The sequence below is a fragment of the Polistes dominula genome, unplaced genomic scaffold (assembly GCF_049000335.1).
Source record: "Polistes dominula isolate Pdom_NZ unplaced genomic scaffold, Pdom_raw_medaka contig_20, whole genome shotgun sequence".
Classification (NCBI taxonomy): domain Eukaryota; kingdom Metazoa; phylum Arthropoda; class Insecta; order Hymenoptera; family Vespidae; genus Polistes; species Polistes dominula.
Window position 1 is genome coordinate 4,691,267 of NW_028301147.1, and position 22,377 is coordinate 4,713,643.

At 25.8% G+C, this 22,377-nt stretch overlaps 2 protein-coding genes across 5 annotated transcripts; one reads left to right on the plus strand and one right to left on the minus strand.

Annotated features, from left to right (window-relative positions):
• Nucleotides 1-3,711: 3,711 nt before the first annotated feature.
• Nucleotides 3,712-9,616, plus strand: LOC107074216 (retinaldehyde-binding protein 1). 4 transcript variants are annotated; one of them, XM_015335453.2, is made up of 5 exons: nt 3,712-4,169; nt 5,917-6,318; nt 7,136-7,446; nt 7,774-7,867; nt 7,966-9,616. In XM_015335453.2, the coding sequence occupies exons 2-5, from the start codon at nt 5,940-5,942 to the stop codon at nt 8,106-8,108; spliced, it is 927 nt and encodes a 308-aa protein (XP_015190939.1). In that variant the 5' UTR covers nt 3,712-4,169; nt 5,917-5,939; the 3' UTR covers nt 8,109-9,616. The 4 variants fall into 4 exon arrangements, with proteins under 4 accessions (XP_015190939.1, XP_015190940.1, XP_089033562.1 ...); XM_015335454.2 differs by having other exon boundaries at nt 3,712-4,147; XM_089177436.1 differs by lacking the exon at nt 3,712-4,169 and adding an exon at nt 4,264-4,527.
• On the minus strand, nt 9,346-11,270 carry LOC107074214 (methylmalonic aciduria and homocystinuria type D homolog, mitochondrial). Its single transcript, XM_015335452.2, has 5 exons — nt 11,082-11,270; nt 10,793-10,934; nt 10,285-10,694; nt 9,738-9,954; nt 9,346-9,614 (listed from the first exon to the last, which is right to left on the minus strand). Exons 1-5 carry the CDS (start codon nt 11,082-11,084, stop codon nt 9,538-9,540), a joined length of 849 nt encoding a protein of 282 aa, XP_015190938.1. The 5' UTR covers nt 11,085-11,270; the 3' UTR covers nt 9,346-9,537.
• Nucleotides 11,271-22,377: the final 11,107 nt, after the last annotated feature.

Below are 22,377 nucleotides of genomic sequence, written 5' to 3' on the forward strand. Positions count from 1 at the left end.
GTGGTATTTTGTGGAGAATCAAATTTGAATATAAATTATCTATACGTTATTATATTATTGAAAAAAATTCGACAAGTTGTTTACGATTTTTCGTCTCTTCTTTCGATGAACGTGTGCATTAGTAATTATATAGTTATTTAAATATTATTTTACAAATGAATACATGAAATTTTAATATTGTGGACCTTATTAACGTTTTATTAAGGGGACACGTCAACAAAAAAATCGATTTTTTTTTTCGATTTTCTGAAAGAATATTATTTCAAAAATATTTCTTCAAATTTTGGTAAAGATCCGCGCATTATTTACGAAACTGTAGTAGTTAAACGGAGCGCGCCGTAGCGCTCCAAGTAAGTTACAAAACTTTAAACGTTAATTTCTCCTATTCGCGTTTTTAAAACGGTTGCCCTCGCTGCGTCCAGACCATTTATCCGATCCTTACCAAATTTTGTACAGCAATACTAGATCCACGTATCTAGGGAATGAACGAAAGGATTTTTCGAAAAAATGCCAATTTTTTTTTTCTCCAAAACTTTGCGATTTTTCTGCAAAAATGTCAGTTTTTTCGTAAAAAGTCGACTATTTTGAGAAAAATTAAAAAATCAAAATTTCTTTTCGTTCATTTCCTGCGCCAACATCTCTACTGAAGGATAACACTCGGTTTTTTTGTTTCTGATGAACCAATTTTTGCCAGTGAGGGCAACCGAAAAGCACCTTTTTTTTTTTTTGACTCTTAGAAAAGTGGCCACAGATAACACAATTTACAATATTCTTACAGACAAAAAATTATGAGTATAGTTCAGACTTACATATACCAAAAATTTGTATTGATATTAATAAAACTGGCTGCACAAAAAATTCACAAAAAAACCGCTTTTTTTTACACTCGAAGGTGACGTGTCCCCTTAAGTATTCAAAATGTTCATATATATATATATATATAAATTCGTGTGTAGAACTTTAAAACAACAACAGGTTTTCTGGCAAACCTTACAGAAAATTATTTTGTTGTCTCTGTTTCTTAGACATAAATTAAGTAACAGTTTGAAAATGTATACAGTTAAATATGTCCTCTAGAAAAAAAAACCTAATCTTATAGAAGCGTGAAAACTAGTAAGTATTTCATAAATTTTTATTCGACAGTTTCAAATTATTTTATTTGATTTTATCGTTAAAGAAATAAATTTATACGATTAAAGTAAATATACATAATATTTTTTAGATATGTATAATGAGATTTTTTTAAAACTAGTTACTGCGGGGTTTACCCAGTGTTAGCGTAAAATGTGTGATCGTAAATTATTTACGCGTTTCGAGAAAATGAATAAAAATAATCAAATAAAAAATGGCCTTGATATTCGTCGAACCGTACAAAAGTTCGTTCGTGGAGAAAGCAAAATGAAAGATTACGAGAAGAAAGTGAATCTTTCTGCGCGAGAATGGCTTCGTGATATTTCGTAAGTAATACAAAATGATATTTGTAATGATATTTTATATGATATAGATATTTGCAAGTGATACAAAAGTTTTTCCTCTATTTTCCATTTTTTCTTCGTATCTTTCCATTTTTTTTTTTGTATAAATTCGAACGAGACGATTGTCAAGCATAAAATCAAAAACTGCAAGATTTCATTATTATTTGGTTTCAAACGAAGCATGACAAAAGTTTCTAATAATAACTTTAGTATAGTTTATTCAATGAGCTTTTTCTTTTCTTTATTCTTTTACCATGTACAGTAGGATCACGATTAATCGAATCTTTGATTTATAAAATAGTGTACATTAAAACATATTTATATACAATTATACACGTGTTGTTTTTTTTACAAATGTTATCAATTTCGTTCTAAAAATATAGCAATGCTATATTTACTATATTTTTGCTATATTTTTTATAAGGCTATATTTTTTTTATATTTATAATATTAAAATAATTTCTGATTATATAACTTCTTTCATATGATTAAAAACTTTATCGTAATAAGATATTCCTGTTTATCTATGTCATGTGACACGTCTAGTTAATTACTAGATGTTGTAGTTTAATGTTTTTATTTTTTTATTTTCTACTTGTTAATAAGTACTATCGAGTTGAATCTATATATATTCGTGTTATTCAAATTTTTACTTATATTTTTTATTCATTCTTTTTTTCGACATTTTTGTATTAGTATTACATCAGGAAAATATCTAAGGTTATAAATATATTGTAATAAAAAAAATATTGCAATAGGACAAAAAGTTATAGTTCCGATATAAATAACACAAAGTTGAAATTTTAGGAAGAATAGATTAAGGTAACGCCGTAAATTTAATCACTGTTAATTTTAGTGTAAGATCTAATTTACAATAATGGAATTGCAGAAAATACTATAAAAAACAAATCAATAAATAATAAATAAATTGTAATTTTTAATTGGGCTTAATAATATTTAGAGTGACGTCCTACTATAAAAAAATAAGATATAATAGGATGAAAAAAACATTTATATGTGCAAAATAAATTAAATAGAAAAAAAAATATAATTAGATAATAACAGATGGATACTTTAATTTGCATAAGCACCTAGAAAATGTTTAAAAAACTTCATTTAATACTTATATCCTTATTGAATTTGCATTGTCACCCTATTTCTTAAAAGTCCTATGGAGATTTACATAAAATTTAATAGATCAAATATTAACGTAAAAACATTATGATTACGTAAGAGATAAATATATACTAGAAGGATTATTATTTTTTATACCAACTAATATTATAATAAATTTCAATTGAATATGATTGCGTCATGATATGTTTTTTTTTTTCATAGATAATTTATATAAATATAGTAATTAGGAAAAATAATATGTTTTTATAATTATAATCTTATATGTTAATAATTAATAGAATTGACATAAAAGGCAAATGTGACATTACGGCAAACGTACAAGGTATTTATGACGTACCTCCACAGCTTGTTCCAATTAAATTCTACTTTTTTTTATTAGGGGATAAATGCTTTTTTTAATATGGTGCCGGTGTTATCCATTCTTTCCCTTATCTTTAGGAAAGGGGTTGATTGTAGTTTTCTTGGTAACGTATTGAGCTATCGGATTTTGGGAGGGTAGCAAAGATTTTAGTTGCAAATTTTGAGCTTGAGTACTTACATCAGATATTTAAGAGTAGTTCCATGGTTTTACTAGTTGTTCTGTTGATTAGACTAGTAGGGAATACTCCTACTGTTATCCCGAGAGCACTATTGTACAATACGCCGAATTTCTTTAACTTGTTAGTGCTTGAAAAGTTGCAAACATTAATCTGTATTCGTTCTTAAGTTAATAGTAGGATTTTGCGATCTGTATCTCAGTTATAGTTTTCAGTATATTGAACCGTTGATTGCAATCTTCAGTTAACTTATTTATAAGGGGGTCTCAACGACAGCAAATTATTATTAACATCAAAAGGGTTGATGTTAGTATTTATTTTAATAAAACATTTTTTATTTGTCTCTATGAGTATTATAAGCCCTACAAATATCGAACTCTTTTTTTTTGTCATCCTGTATGTATACGTTCACATTGAAGTATATAATTCAGTTAATTCGTCAAAACCCTAGGTCTTATACAAAATAATTGAAAGCATTTTAAAGTGAAAGTATATAAAAAAGAAAAAGAATTTTATGATACATTTTAAACTAGTGTTGATCTTAGAAAATAATTAGATTAAATATGGATTAACAAGAGACGAGTAGTTGAGGTATGAGATTGAAACTTTGCTCATCATTATAATTTGCTTTTATTTCTAGAACAATACTCATTGTTATTCGTTCTTATCTCCTCTTATATTTGTATACAATTTGCTTGTTTCGTTGATTAGTAGAACGTTTCAAAATTTGTTCGAATTTATGTTTCGAATTATAAAAGAAAAGTAAAATAAAGAATATATAATATAATGTATATAGATGAAAATCCTGAAGAACGTCATGTGTAGTGGTTAGCTTGTGGAGTCGTAGATCCCTCCTTAAATTGATCTGCCGAGTAAGTAAGCAGGTTACTTCGGTTTTAGTGACTCAACGGTCAACACCTCTCTCTTCGTCGATTCAAAAGAACGAACGAACGAACGAACGACTGCAGTCTTCCTGCTTTTCTCTTGAGATAGTTACACGTACGATTATTTTATTTCTTACGTATGTATATGTTTTGTTTCTCTTTTTTTTTTTTTTAAATATATTTATCAGAAAATTTGTAAACACAAAAAAGTCTAATTTTTTGTTTTTAATTAATCATTCAAAAATATGAATATATATATATAACTATATATGCAATAAAAAGAAAGTGAAAAAAAATCAAAATTAAAAATAATATTGAAGAAAAAAAGTGAAAGAAGTGATTAGGAAAAGAGTTTCAAACGATTGCTATATTAAAATTATTTAATTCATTAAAATATTTGAATTATTATCTTACGTGCTTCAATAACATAGCGAAATTCAAGACAGAGAAACTTCCTCGGTTGTTTGGAATTTTTTTATCATTTTAAAAGATCGAGTAAGTATGAATTGGATTATATTGACTTAAAAGTATCTTCGAGACTTAATAGTTTTTATATTGAATTTCTTTTGCACGTGAAATCCTTACGAGAATACTTAATGCTAATTAACACACAATATCATACCCTCTTTCGAATTTCAATTTTACATACACATTTCTTAGATATTCTAATTATATTAGAAACATGCTCTTAATTGTCGTATTGTAAAGTATCTAATACCGGTTATTTCGTATTTTTATTTTATAATAAATTTACGTAATTGCCTCGTTTAAAAAAATTTATTAACATAATACAATTTTTATATCGAATTTGAAATTCAAATAAATACAAAAATTATTTGTCTTCCTAAATCTCTAATTATTTCTAACAATTTTTAGTAACACTATTATTTTAATTATAATTTTTCAAAAAAATTATTTTCGGATCAACATTAAAATATCTTGTTTAAGAATTAAATTAAAATAAAGATTAAAAATATGTATCAAAGGGTTTATTAATAATTCGTACACATTTCTAAATTCGAATAATATTCTTTGTTTGCTTTCTATGAAAGGACTTCTTCGATTTAAATGTATAAAACTTATGTACAAACGTTACCCAGACCTTTCAAACATCACATCGTTTCAAATAGAAAGCTGAAGCTTCATGTATATATATATATATACACGTTCAGAAACTCTCATTCGTACTTTCCGTAGTCATATCACTTTCATTCTCGTCTAATACCACGTGTGTCCTAGATAAACCTGGTTCCCTTCTATATTGCATCCTTGTTTTTTTTTTCAATTGACATTGTAATATAAAAACATTAGATAGACTTTGTTTTTTCTAATTCGATTATACTTTCAAATGATCAAATTTTTTTCATTATTTCTTTCTATTTTTTTTTTTTTAATTTTTTTTTCTTACATCTAACAAACAAATCAAGGACAATAATATGTAATACACATAATTACAACAATTATGTAAATGCTTTTTTTAAGCTAATAAAGTTGTTATAAACTTTTTCGTATTTACAAGATCATTTTACGATGTTACATTTAATTATAGTTTTTCTTAAGCTCAAATTTTTTTCTCAGTGAGAAAAATTATCAGTTAAGGTCATTTTAAGTTACGTTTAATATGTTAATGTATTTTCTAGCACAATATTTATTTCTACATTAAAATTAAAGTATTTGATTTTGCACAAAATAAAGATTAACGTATAACTTTGATTTTTAATTATTTGCATTACCGTGCATCGTATAAATCATTCAAATCGAAAAGAAAATGAAATTTATTCGACGAAAAGAAAGATTTAAAATTCATTCGTTTCCATTATACTAATCGTATATTTTTACGAAAATATCGCGTAAAGTTTAAACGATATGATAATTATTTTACAGAAATAACGATCGACATTATAGATATGGGCGGACAAGATGATTATAAGTGCACTTTAAGTGAGGAAACAAAAAAAATTGCTAAGGATGAACTTCGCGAGGATGATACAATTCGAGAACAATTGTTGGAACAATTCAGGGATTGGATTAAAAAAAATCCGTTAATAAAACATTGCAGAACGGATTCATTATTTCTTCTTAGATTTCTAAGAACAAAAAAGTTTAGTTTACCAATAGCACAAAAATTGCTGGAAAAATACCTTATCATAAGGCAAATTTATCCTCTATGGTTTCAAAATTATACAATCGATGAACCTATTATCAATGATATCATAGACACCGGCTATATCGTACCTTTATTGAAACGAGATAAATACGGTAGAAAAGTCTTGTTATATAACATAGGTAAATAATTTCAATTCTTTTCATTTTTCGTAATTCTCTTTCTGTATATAATATCTATATATAATATTAAATCAACTAATATTTATCTTTAAATACAAATTAACGATGAATTATGTCCGATAATTATGAAAATGGACTAATTGTAAATCAATAAATTAAAAAAAAATTAATTTACATTTTTTATGTTCTACTTATCGAAAATTTTCAAAAATTATTAGATTTACTTCTATTTTTCAAGTTACAATCCAATAGTCAATGTAAAGAATGTTAATGATTAGTAAAAGAAGAGATTATAGACAAAAAAACGCAACATGTTATAGACAAAAATATAATTAAACAGAATAAAATTTCGATGTATCTATGCGTAACTTTAAAATTACATTAAACTATAAAGAAAAAAAAAAAAATATTACTCATTAGTTATTAGATATTTTTTATTAATTCTCGTTAGCTAATTATGTTAAGCATTATATTTAAATATTTTTAGTATTCAAAATAAAGTAAGAGATCTTATTGTGAATTATTTCAAATTATACTGATTATCTTAAAATCTCATAAAATAAAATAATCTTTTCAAAATAAATCCTTCGATCTTTCAAATAATGTATTATAACTTTATCTCGAGAATATTTTTTATAAAAATCATAAATAACAATAATAAATGTAATAAATTGCACAAATTATCCTAAATTTCTAAGCAAGATAAATAATATAATCTAATAATTTTATAATATAATAATAATCTAAAATTATCATTTACTTTATCGTTGATTCATTCCAATTCACCTCGGACATGGTATTTTTTGTTTTGTTTAAGAACGTTTCGACCCATATAAGTATACGAGTGAACATTTAATAAGGACCCATGCCCTCATCATGGAATCTCTTATGGACGATGAGGAAAATCAAATTCGTGGATATGTCTACATAATAAATGATACAGACATAACCATGGGTCATATTAGCATATTTTCTTTGGGTGATCTGCGTAGATTAATTTATTGTATACAAGATGGTCTGCCTTTAAGAAACAAGAGAACTTACATAGTCAATTTACCATCGTTCGGTCTCAAGCTTTTGGAGATTTGTATATCTTATCTTAACGAGAAGTTAAAAAAGCGTTTTACGGTAAGAAAAAGTGTTAATTGTTACGACTAATTTATATTAAAAAAATAATATAATATATATATATATATATATATTAACAAACATATTATATAATGAACATTATAAAAATAAGTTAATTCTTTTAAACTTTCATAAAACAATCATCTCACAAAGTTTTCTTTTATCATGAATTTATAATTAATCTGTAGAATATGTTTATAAATCTCTTAATATCTTTTTAGCATCATTCTGTAAATAACATATAATAAAACATATACATATGTATGTATGTATGTATGTATATATATATAAATAATAAATAATTTTTTATTTTTATTATTTCTTTAGTGTCATAAAAGTTTCGAGGAATTGAAAGATGAAATCGACTTAAAGTCCCTACCGAAGGAGTATGGAGGTGAAACTTCTCTTCAGGAAATGATTGGTACATATGTTCTTCTTTTTTTTCTTATTTCAATCCCATTTCTTACGAATAATGCATGGAATAATTGATTTTTTTCTATTTTGTTTATCTCCCGACAGATTCTCTTAAGAAAACTTTATATGAGAAGAAAGAGCAAATAGAGGCTTTGAACGATTTACGAATAGAACTTTCCGATACTCAGCATTATATTAACGAAATTGATGGTGTCACTGGTTCCTTCCGTAAGTTAGAAGTGGATTGAAACTTCCCTTATATTTTTATACGAATAATTTAGTTTATTTATATTTCTGCATACGAAACGTATGCGTTTACGATTAAATGTTTAATTCATTGTTATTAATATTTGGTTAGTGTGTTTACGTTTTTATATTTTATATGTGAAGTTATATAAATATTATTTTTCTTTATTCTAATGTTATATTTTTTCTTGTTAATATAATTTTAAAAAATATTGCAAGCATAAAATTATATTTTTACATGTTAATGTATTAAATTTTGTTAATGATTTACTTTTAATATACGGAGTGAGGCGCCTAAATATATCACCTAAATATCTTTTCGCTTACAATCGTATTCAAAAACTTCAAAAGAAGAAGTTGTATTATTGCAGAGAGGAAATCTAATGGTTGAAAGAATTTTTTCTCAAAGTCATTTTCTTTACGAGATTTGAAGATCAACTTTGTTTTTTTTAAATGAAATTATATTTTGTTTGTGATATTCTTGTAGAACATGAAAAAACATGATCTTCTCATGATCGATTATTCCGATTATTTATTCTCAAAAAATTTACATCTAAAGGTAATGTTTTGTAATAATGCAACTTTTACCTTGGAGGTCTATAAATACCATTTAAACAAAGAAAATATTTAGGCAATACAGAGTTAGGTGCCTCATCCTGTATATAAACGTAGTGTACCGAATAAAACTTGATTTTTATAATTTCTAATAGTAGGTATATTATTTAAAGTTAAAATAATAATTATAGTACATATACGTAACATACATACGTGTACCATTTAATCTTTATCACTATATGCGAATAATGGAGCTCCTCCGCCGGTGGTTCAAGTTACCTTCTTTTTTAATTATAATTATAAATATTTCTTAATATGTTTATACGAATGTGTTTTTAAGATTACATCTGAATATAATATATTGTAATGAATTTTTAAAAATAGATTTTAAGTTTTGTTAAGATACGTTGTAGTACCTAATTTGTTTGTAATTAGTTGAAATATAATTATATATTTATATTTAATCGCACACATATTTGCGAATATATATTTATAGATCTATTTATTTAATAATCCAATTTTTCTTGTTTGTTCTAATGTTTGTGTTGATAACAATATAAACAAAATAGTTTAATTTGTAATTAAACATAATAAAATAAAACAAATATTTTATAAGGATCGCTTATTATGAAGACATAATACGTTTATAATAAACAAAAATTAAAAGTTCTTATATAGCCTGCATTGCTTCATAAAAATTCAATAGTTATGCTTCTTTTATAGATTAAAATATTATACATTATGTAGGTTGGCGAATTATGTACAATATAATAATTCTTATTAAACATTACAATATATAACTGCTTTTTTATCCATGTATTTAATAGAGAAACTAAGAAACAGAAGCAAGAGATATGAAATTGAAACATATATTTACTAAAGTTCTGCGTTTATGTTGCTCATAATTTCCTTCAAAAATTCTGTGCTTGCTGGAGCTGTTGTATATAAGCTACCTGAAATGAAATATATAGCATAAAATTGTTAATATTATATAAGACATTTATAATTTTTATATACATTATATCAAAATAAAAATATATAATTCTTACTATACGTATAAAAATAAATAATCTTACCTATAAAATGTGATACACTATTATCGAAAGTAATAATTTTGCAATTATTTTTATCTTCTATTTTAAAGCCCAGACATCTAAACCGTTCATCGGTTGTATAAAGAGTATTCTTTTTTAGAGAACTAAAATAAGGTTGTCCACTAAACGGGTTAATAAAGTCCGCCCAATATCCAACCATTTTTAGTCTTGTACAAACATCTGATGCGGCTAACACAAACTACAATGAAATATATTAACAAGAAATGATTACTTGCATTTTATTATTTTTAAAACTTGTAACATTCTATTTCATGGATGGGAAATAATTTCTTTCTGTTCCAAACTTAGCATATGTAAAACTCACTTTCGCATTTAATCAATTTCATAGAAAATACAAATTTTTTATATGTACATAACAAATATTATACACTTTGTAAATAGGAACTAGCCTAAGAAAAAAAATAACAAAAAATTTCATCATATTTTGATACGTAGATCAAATTCTATTTGCCATTCATGTTCTAATTGATACAATAAATGAAATAGTTGAAAAAATATTATTACTTACATATTTTGCCAATTTCTCAGTTTCTGCTATTTTACCCCATCTTAATGTTTTTGGATTAGATTTTTGACTTAAAGTCACAATAGTTAACTGTGCTGCGCTCACATCCAAGCAACCAGGAAACAGTTCTTCAATGCCCTTCCTTAATAGAAGCGGGCATTCTTGGGCAGTACAATGTAGCAGTGGTCGTTTGATATATGATGATTTACCTTTTAATCTTTTATGTTTATTCTTGTTAGTTATAGAATTAACAGAATCAGTCTCAGTAATGGTGACAAATTCTGTTTTAACTTGTTTAGTAGTAGATGAATTTAACCAACCAGGACCAATACTACCTGGTAAGTAAAATCTGAATCCTCTTGGTGTCAACAATTCCCAGTTGTTACTAGTTTCAAATTCACCATTATCAGTACCTAAAAAAAATGTTCACTAATAATGCAATATCTATAATGGAATAATTACCACAAATAAGAATAAATTGAATATAACCATAATTATTATTCCAGTTTACCATCAATAGAATCTCCATTTGCATTGATAATTTTATATAGTGTTGTACTGTTGTCACTGCTACGTCGAGAATAGAAGGCTTGACAGGCAACATTAAAATATTTCTGATTATACCTTCTTACCATGAAATTTATACAAAACATCTGAAACCAATGACAAAGCTCATTTTTAACTTGATGTTTTCGCAAGGTCGACTATTTTTGTAGAATTTCGTCGTAATTTGTTCAATCTTTGGAGCACATATAAACACAAATAGCATCTAATATTTGTCAAAAGTAAAATTTAATTACCATTGAAAAGCACTTTACATGCTGGAGATAAAACTCGTTAAATAAAAACAATATGTGAACTGATTGTGAGAATTATCTGTCTTTACTTTCAGTCGAACTCAAACTTTCTGTATAGACTTACATATATATGTATAAATATTATATTCCCTTGTCAATGAACCGAACTTAGCAATCAGTAATGCCAAACATAGGTTAATTATTTTTAAATGTACTAGTTACCAATCCTGCTATTCTTACGTAGCAGAATGTGGCATTTCCTAGGGACATGAGAAAAGTTTCTAGAAACTCTCATAGGGATTTTGAGAAAGTCCGCAGTGGATGCTGTCAAATGTGGAAGATTGTCAAAAGTGTACAGTTGCCGTCTAATCTAACTAATAGTTTGACGTCAAACATCGTTTATAAATAATTCAATAACAAGGTGTATTTATGTATATGCATTTTTGCATCTTCAAGAAAAACAAAGGGAAGATAAACATTAGGATTATCTAACTAATGAAACTTTTCAAATGTGATATTGATAGTGATTATGTATAGCTCACTTTCAAGATTATTATGTTAATTAAATAAATTTTGTAATATTGTTTCTGAATTATAGCTATTTTTGTATTATACACGTTGTTACATGATTTTCATAAAAATATGATTATATGAATTTTTTTCTTATTTTATCATAATTGTAAAATAACCTATAAAGTTATACCTATATAGTATAACCTATAAAGTATACTCACATATTTGGAAACACCCTATATATTATAAAGATGTGGGATTAAATCTATTTTTAATGTATATGTTACTATGAAAGACAGACATTGGAGAATGTTAAGATTGTATAAGTAAGTATTGGTATATGTTGACATTTCATTATGTGAATCTTGACATTCTTCAATGTAAATCTTTCACAATAAACATATATATAAAAATAGTCCTTTAAAGAATAAGATAATCGTAATAGTAGGAGAGTAAAATTTAACTGACGCTTTATTTTTCGCTTATTATACATATTATCTTCTGTTTTACACGATTTTTTTTTTTTTTGAAATATTTATTTAATCCGCTATCGACAATATATACGCAAAAAGCCTAACAATAATATAATAACGGCAACGCAAAATATCGTATTTTTACGATGAAATTGTATTTTATTCCTTTCTCTTTTTTTCTTTTTTCTCTTTTTTATTTATATTGCAAGGTGCGCTGCGCTTTTTAAACATTTGTTTGTATTTGGGAGAAGAAAAAAGTGATCTATGTTAATCTTGCCGACATTAATTCAGTGTAAAAAGAAATGTTTCATTGAATTCGGCGATTGATTAGACCTTATCTCACAGGATGACACCATGCGAATGTTTATCGCATTTTACAATTTTAAATTGAGCAAAAAGTTTCCTAAATACACATCTGTTCGTGGTTGCTGTAAAGTGATATACAAGAGATATTAATCGTTTATATCGTTTATTTCATTCGACGTATCACGATACTCGAAAATTAACGTACATTTTACGTTCACTTACTTTTACGATTATTTTATAAACCTAAACGAGAGACGACAAATGCGTCAGATCGTTTATTACTTTTGTTTTTATTTTAAAACGACGTTATTTCCCTTTTCCTTTATCATTATTGAATCTTCTCTTTTGAATTTCTTCTCCTTCATATTTTTCATTTTGTTCATCATCTTGTGAAAATTTGTCACGCTTTTATTTAAACAATTTATATCATATTTGTTCGATATTTTTGAAAGGACGATAATTCTTATCCTGTATGACGAAATATCTTGCGCAACGCAACCAAAACACATTTGTGATATTATTATTATTATTATTATTATTATTATTATTATTATTATTATTATTATTATTATTATTATTAGTATTAGTATTATTATTATTCGATCGAATTTTCGATCTATCAGTTTTTTTTTATTTATTTATTCTTATTGTTTCTTTTTTTTTGTTTGCTCAAAAAATGGTTATATCACACTTAAGTAAGTAATTAAGTATTGCGCACTGTATCGTCGTAGCGTACAACTAGATTATATTTATATTTATATTGTTTATCTTCGTTTATACTCGAAATATTAGTACAAATATATTTATGGAAAGGGACGAGAAAAATCAATCGATTTGTGAATGATATACCACCCCCACCTTATTACGATATATAGATATTATAATAATAACATCGATTTTAAGAAATTGCCTAATCGCTAGGCTATGGTCCGCATATATCCGTTTTTTTATTTATTTTTTTTTTTATTTGTATTTACGTGTATTCATGTATATATATGTATATTTATATATTTAATATTGTGATTTCATACACAAATATCTGCGCGTGTGTGTGTTTATCATTTGTATGTGTGTGTGTTAATGCATATGTTTTATTCACGTTTTTGTCGTGGAATTCGACGTTTTGCGCTTCTGAAAATTCTCTAAAGCTCTTAATCTATTTTATTATTAATTTTGTTGTTGTTGTTTAAATATACGACAAACGTATTTCGACGTTAAGTTACAACTTACGTATCTCTAAGATAAAATCGACATGTACGTATAACATATATGTATATGTGTACATACCATATCGTATTAAATATATATGTATACATACATACATACATATATATATATATATATATATATATATATATATATATTTATTGTAAATTCAAGGTATTAACCCTTTTGCATATATTAATTATTTCATTTTAACAAACGTGCGTTTTTTCTTGGAACAAAACCCGATTAGCGATCACGTATAATAAATTCGCACACTTTCCTAGGTGGACGGAAAATCAATGAACAGTATCTTTAGAAAATCCTTACTTATTTTTTTTTTCTCTTTTCCTCTCACTTTCTCCCTCTCTCTCTCTCTCTCTCTCTCTCTATTTTTATATTTCTCTTTCTTCGTTCCTTTTTTTCTTTCTTGGTTAATAAAAATCCTTCCATATTGCACTTTAGAAAGATTGACTAGTTTCTTTTTTATTTTCATGTTCGTATACTTCCCTTGTCGTAGATCATAATTAATATATATATATATTAGCATTTTCGAGAAAATAAAATTCTCGAGTCTTCGAAGAAATATCAGGAAGGAGCATAAGCTCGAAAACACATAAAATGACGAACCCTACCTATGTAATATACGTTTTCCGCTTCTTTTTTTTTTCCTCTACGACTTTGTAAATTATATGGTAAATTATCAAGAGATAGCAGGTCACGCGAATACTTATCAAAACAGAGAAGTTTAACTTTTGACGTGAACGTATTAATGTTCAGTGATTTTCAAATTCTTTTTAAAAGAGAAAACTCACCTATTCATTTTGATAACAATTATTGGTATATCAATAATATTATTATTAAAACAACTAATTTTTTATCAATTATTTCATATAAATATATTCTATTTTCCAATAGAATAAATAAAAATTAATTTTACACGATAATTATTATAACTAATAATTATTGAAATTTGTTGATAAATATAGTACAATGTTAAATAGAAATATTGCAATTGTTCGTTAAAAATAAACCTTAAAATAGTATTATCGGTTGATAAAACCTTTTAAAAAAAAAGTGTTTGGTAATCCTCTTGGGTTTGAGGGGAGGGAATGGGGGTGGGCAATAGAGTTTGAAAACCACTATCTTGTTCCAACGATGTAGTCGAAGAAGCAAAAGCAGGATAGATTTTAGACCGCGTCCCGCCGGAGGCTGGATTTTAACTATTGCCACGAACAAAGTAAACTAAACTAATCGTAAGTCCCTTTGCTGCTATTTCCTTGATTTCCTCGTGTTTCGAGGTCAACAAGAAAATAATAAAATAAAAATAAAAAACAAAAAACAAAAATAAAAATAAAATAGCAACGAAAAAATCATTATAGAAAAAGGAAGAGAAGTTATTGGATCTAGTATGTCAAATAAAACTCGTCCCTTTTTCTTTCTGTCTCTCTTTGTGTATCCCTTTACGAATTATCCACGTGTGTATACACGTTCAACGATAAACTACAAATTGGGATCCGCTGATCGGGCTTTTTTTTTTTAGCGTAAAACGCCTCGTTTCTTGATGTACCTTGGTGGATAGTACACAAAAGTATATTATATTCAAGTTTATAATAATGTATCATTATTATAGGTATATCATTTTAACTTTTACTCCTACCATCATTTTTTTTTTAAATAGTCTTCGCAGCAATGGCTTTTTTCGTAGCCTTTAATTAATCAGTCACACCGCGTTTCGGACTCGTTAATTAATTAATTATTAATATTCGTGCTTTGCTTTTTTTTTTTTTTTTTTGATCGAAGCCCCGCGCAGGAAGACTCAAGAAACCTTTAATATCCTATAATATATAAATATTCTTTCTTGTTTTTTTTCTTTTCGTTCTCATTTACTCACATAATACACTGATAAATTTTAAACGATTTAACAATATTTCAAATACGTACAATTTTTTCTATTTTCTTTTTCTTTCCTTTTTCATTCGTCAAGATAACGTATGTGCGGATCAATGGAGGATAACACGTTCGTATTCCTATTTCAATTTTCACTCGAAAAACGATCTTATTTAAATCTTAAATCAAAGTTCTTTTTAAAACGATATTTAAATTCGTTTCAATTTATTCGTTTTTTTTTCTTTTTTTTTTTCGTTTGATAATCTAAATGTAGGTTAATTCGGTGCCTTGATAATAAATTTCATTGGATCAAAATTGTCATCTTTTTTTTTTACTCGTCAAGGAATTCGACAATTGCCTTAAAAGATGAATCAAAGCCATTGAGAAGAATAGAAGATTATTTCGAAGAAAAAGAAAAATCTTATAATGTGGAATTTATAAATAAATAATAAATTTGTTTAAATGGTACCGAATTAATTGCTATACCTAATAATGTATATATATATATATATATCTTTCTCTCTTTTTCTCTTTTTTTCTCTCAATCTTTTTTTTTATTTTCTTCTCTTCATCGAGTACGTACTTATTGCTTTTCGATTTTGAACGATTTAATCGATATCAAACGTGTATGCCCATCATCTTTGCCACTACTATCATCACCATTATCAATAAACCCTTCTATCGTGTTTTTACTTTTATTGCTTTTCAAATTTGTGCTCGATGGTATTAGTAAGTTCGTTCGATAACTCTTTCTTTCTCTTTCTATTTCTCTTTATTTTTCTTTTTCACTCTTTTTATCTCCAAACGGACTCTTATTATATTAGGTGGACCGGAAAGTAACGTCGCTTTCTAACCTTACATTCACACGAATAAATTTCTAACAAATTTATATTTTTAATCAATAATATAATCAACTTTGTTATGAACAACCTTTCTTCATCTAGTATGCAAATTTTTAATATCAAATTGATAAAAATCAATCGGTTTTTGATAAAAATATACAAAATTTGACATATGTAGAAACGACATTATTTTCCGGTCCACCTAATATTCAATAGTGGAAATCCATTCACAGCTATCGCTTTTTCTTTTTTTATTTACACGGATTCCATTTATTTCTCTATCTTTCTCTTTATCATCTTATTCAATATCACAAACTTCTGCTAATTTATATGATAGTGAACAACGAGTGTCGAATAATCATAGGTTAAAAAGTAATAAATCGATGCATTTAATATGATTTATTGTATACCTTCAAATTCGATCAAGTAAAGGAAAGAAAAAAACACAAACGATAGCATTCTTTTCTTTCCTTCTTTTTTTCAACGTTTTATTGTACTATAAATGTATTTTAATAACGATAGCAATAATAATAATAATAATAGTAATAATAATAAAAACTATTTATAATTAAAATAATCTCCTACATGGAAATAATAAACTGAGAAAATTCTGAATTATTGGAAATAATAATAATAATAATAAAATAAAATCACAAAAAATGTTCACTTCGATTTCATTATTTTTTCAACGAATTCTTCGTTCACAACGTTCCAATGGTCTTCAAATCGATAAATGGAAAATATTCTCATTGAAAATATATCCGCCGATTGATCACACACCTTCCCTGGTTCTTAGCCAAGTTATGAAAATAAAACTAATAAAAATTACGTTAACACGACGATCGGGTTCGATCTTGCGCGAGGTTTCGATGGTCAATTAGAAAATTTTCTGTTCATTTATTTTTCCTTTTCTTTTCCTCCTTTTTCTTCTTCTTCTTCTTCTTATTCTTTTTTTTCTATTTCTGTTTCTTTCTCGCCTTTATTCTTTTTTTTTAATTTTTTTTGGTTTTTTTTTTTTTTTTAATATCTACTTGATCCACTCACCATTTCCTAATGGACAATAAGTTCTTTTGTTTTTTTATTTTTTTTTCATTGTCAAAAGATCATCTTCTTATCTTCGGTATATATATGTTGCATGTATATATGTAATTTATGTGTTAATTTGTATACATGTATGTACGCGCATGCGTACGTGTTGTGTATATCTAATTCGTGTATATTTGATGTGTATATTGTATATACGTTATCGAAATAGTCAATATTATTAGAAGTCCGGCAAAAATTCTATAATTTACGTTTATCTCTAGCGTAATTATTATTATTATTATTATATGTGGATAATGATAATAGTGATACGTAGTAATAATAATAGTAATAATAATAGAGATGACGTTGTATCACCTAATTATCTGACTTTTAAACTGGTGTCATCATTGAACAGTAAGTTCATTTTTTTTTGTTCTTATCAGTTTTACTAAAAAAATTCAAATTGAGGAACTTGTTCTATTCAATTTCACGCTTCTTCGTGATCGGTAGTACGTATTCTGTAATTTGTTTATTTTTCTATAATCTCTTTCATACTTTTCTTGTAAGAATATAAATATAGTGTAAAAACAAGAAACAAAAGTTACGCAAAAAATTGCCTACCTACGCTCGCATAAATCAAATCACACTATAAATGCAATTGTATATTTCTTTATTTCTCTTTTTCTTTCTTTCTTTCTTTCTTTCTTTCTTTCTTTCTTTCTTTCATTCTTTCTCAATGTGTTATATCGATTTTCCTTTTGATTGATGATTTTCTCATTCGAAGCGAAAAATATTATGATTTACTACAATTATTTTGTCTTTATTCAATTATCAATTCTAAGGAGCGTGAAATTTATATAAATTTATTATATGTATTATATACAGGGTGAGTCAATAAAAATTATTATTTAAAATAACTCGTTATTTTATTTGTTATATCGCAAAACAATTTTTAATGAATTATTTAGTATTTTAAGAGATGTATCTAACTGATACAATTCGATTTAAAAATTAAAGGATACTTTTTTTTTCTAAATTTTGTGATTTGTCTTTACATTGGTATCTTCATATCTTAATAAAAATTCAAATCATATGCATTCAATTAATTTTTCAAAATGTTGTATTATTAATTAAAACGATTTTTTTCTTTTATGAAATCGAAAGGATAACGAGTTCTTTTAAATAATTATTTTTATTAGCTTCCGTTGTATGTATGTATATATGATATACAGTGTCTCTTTTAATAGACACTTGTTTTATTTTTTGGTGTATATTTTATTTTTTTTATAGAACGAAAAGAATCAACAAAAATTTATTGATTATCTGAAAGAGTCAAATATTTTGTCACATTTTCTTTTTACGAATAATCAACGAGACTATACAATTTATCGTATAAGAACACATAACTTTATACATACATATATATATATATATATATATATTATTGGTGAAAGGTAAAATTGAGCATAGGCGTTGAAAAATGGTATTGCCATATTATTTGGTATTCCAAGAACGATTTCAACTCCAAAATTGTTCGCGTCGGCGTATTGTATTTTAACAATAAGTCTAAATATTCGAGGTTACGATATCAGCCTTGAATGTTTTTGGACAAAATTATTCCACAATTTGCTCTGGAATTCAAAACTGAAATGAAAAAAAAAATAAAAATAAAAAAAGGAAAGGATTTTTGTCTAACCCCGGAATACATTTTTCATCGAAAAGAAAGAAAAGAAGAAGAAGAGAAAAAAAAAGAAGAAATAACTATTAAAATTTTTTTAATCAAAACTGACGAGATTTCAAATCGAGTTTTACTCAATTTTATTTTCATTCTCATATTTTTTCTAAATATTTTCCCTTTTCTCTTTTCCATCATCTATTTCTATTTCTTTCCTCTTGTATATTTTTATTATTTTGTAAAATTTTTATTATCATTTAATAATATCGTCGGAATAAAAATTTATATCTAATTTTTTTTTCGAAATTGTGCATAAGAATTTATAATGCAAAAGCGTACTACAATTGATTTATATAATATTGTATTATGTATACGTGTATATGTTAAGATGTATGCACATGTATATGACATCTATAGTCTAGATTATATTTACTTTAAAGCGTGTTTTTTCAATCTTTTGTTAATACCTGGCCCGTATACAAAATAAAATGAAAAAATAAAAATATAAAATTTTGTTATATTAGTGACAAACGTGCTTCTTCATTTAGTTTTTTCTTTTTAATTGCATTTTTTATCTTCGTTTGTGAGCTGCATTTCTACTTGCTTGTACGATCCCCAATGGCCAACAAGTTAGGACACCCTTGCTTTAAAGCTTATAACAATGTTTTTTCAGTAACGGAAAATATCCTTCAGCGTTGTAATTTCAACGTTGTCTATCTCGTTATTGGAGAGAAAGGAAGATAAAAGAAATAAAATGTTTCCAACGGTATTTGTGTAAACACCAATTCGATAGATCGATTCTACGAACGCGATAAATTGTTCTAAAACTGGCTGACAATCGAATCGTTTGTGATGTTATTTTTCTTTCCTTTTTTTTTTTAATTATTTATTTCATCGGTTATTTATTTAGGAAAATCGAATAATCGAACAATCCTTTGAAAGCGTTTTTTTCTTTTCGTATTTAGGACGAAGAGTTCATTATTTAACGCATTGTAAATTGCAATTTCGAAAACATTTCTTTTTCGCGTTTTTGTTTTTTCTTTCTCAATAGTTCTACAAAATTCGACAAATAATGCAAAAAAATTAATATCAAACGTATCATATTAATATAATGAAATGTAATAGATCGATTTTTCAATATACTTAATTAATATAGTTTTTTAACGAAGAAGAATTACAATACATTATTATTACAATTGTAAATTTTTATTTCAAATATGAATGAAATTTAAATAAATGATAAACATATTGTCATTTTTATCGTATTACGTATCACTTAAATCGTTTTCATTATCAAATCCAATTAAACTCCTTTCTTCTCTATGAATTATTAATAACGATTATAATAATAATAATAATAATAATAATAATAATAATAATAATAATAATAATAATAATAATAATAATAATAATCATCATAATAATAATAACAGTAATAATAGTAATTGATCATTTTTTAAAGTCTCAGATAAGAATCTTAATTGTTCGGTTGTTGCGGTTATACGATTAGGTGAAAAAATAAAGAAAGATAAAAAAAAATTGGGTTTGCGAGAACGGTGCTGAGCTTTAAAAAAATAAAAAAAGAAAAGAAAGAGAGAAAAAAAACGAAAGCCTCGTCGCATGTAGAAGCATGTTGATTGGCTGTCCGATTTAACGAAGAAAGACACCGAAATTTATTTGCGAGTAATTTGGCAAATTAAAATCGGACAGCGACACGCGAGCTGTCATGCTCGTCGTCCATGTGAGTGTTGTTGTTACCACTACTACTATTACTTTTACTATTATTTTTTTCTATTACTACTATTACTATTACTTCTACTACTAACACTACTATTATATTATAGATTTTCGTAATTCAGGTGGTGCAGCATTCGTTCGGAAAACGAAAAATCATGTGGTTTCGAATTTTAGTTTTAAGATAATCAAAACTTAAATTTTTCATACTTTCGGTTTCTTTCATTAGAGTTGTTCATTTACAATAATGTATTTTTATTTTTCTTTTTATTTTTGTAACTCAATATTATTAAATGTAGTTCAATATTATAAATTGACACGAAAAGAAATCATATAATTTTTGGAGCATTATTTTACATTATTCCCGATTATAACAAGAGTTTTATAAAGCTTATGTACATCTTGAAACATATTGCAAAATTATTATTATTATTATTATTATTATTATTATTATATTGATGGATGTTACAATGTATTGAGTTACCTGAAATATTCGTATCGATCTTATGAATATATATATATATATATATATATATATATATATATATATATATATATATATATATATATATATTATTATCGAATAATATTTTGCATTTATTTAAATTTTATCAAATATAAATGAAAATAATTTATATTTTAAAATAAATCATAAAACAATGTTATTATTATTATTCGACTTACTGTTTAATTCACTTTCAAAATTATTCGTACTTTCAATTTAAATATTTTAAAATAATTTTTTCAAATCATTTAATAATTTATTTAAATATTTTAAAATTTTAATCTTTTTTTAAATCAACACAAACTTTTTAGGTAACTCTATTTTGGAATTCGGCCACTTATGTTAATTTGCATCGATTTAGAAAAGAAAAGTATCTTTTTCAACATTAGTATCTCATACGAACTGAGAAAAATTGGTAATGCGAGATTAAATCAAATAATAAAAGTGAAAGGTTTTATGATTAAGTTTTGACGTATGTTACTCAATATGTCGTAAACGTGTATAAAAAATCTTTAAATTTCTCTTTTAAAATAAATTTTATAGTATTTAGATTATTTTCATATCCAATATAACAATAATAGTAATAATAATAATAATATAAAATAAAAAATATTTATCATCACAGATAATTGAAAATTATCATAGGAGAAAAAAGAAAAGGTCGTATTTAAATAATTTTTTGAAAAATTTGATTTAGGCAGCCTGTAAAGCACGTTAGTACGAGCTATGTATGTAAGCATGTATATATATGTATGTATTTTTTTTTTCTAGTCATTTAGCTTTTATCAAAGCATATGTTCGCTATTAGAGTTATCCAGCCGGTCAACACACATATGTATGTTTAGGTATATGGTATATATACATTCACGTATACGTTCTCTTTCTCTATTTTGCTTTTTTCTTTTGTATCTCCTACCCATCATTGAGTTCTCAAAATACCGTAACTAAACGGATCGTTGTTGTACTGAAAGCTCGTTTTATTTCGTACAAAGAACCTTTTCCAAACTCGAATGTATCGGCCTGGAGCTATGGCTCTGTCAACTTTCCGGAAGTAATAGGAAAAAGAGACTTTCGAGAATCCTCTGTCTGTCCATCTGTCTGTCTGTCCGTCTGTCTGTTTGTCTCTCTACCT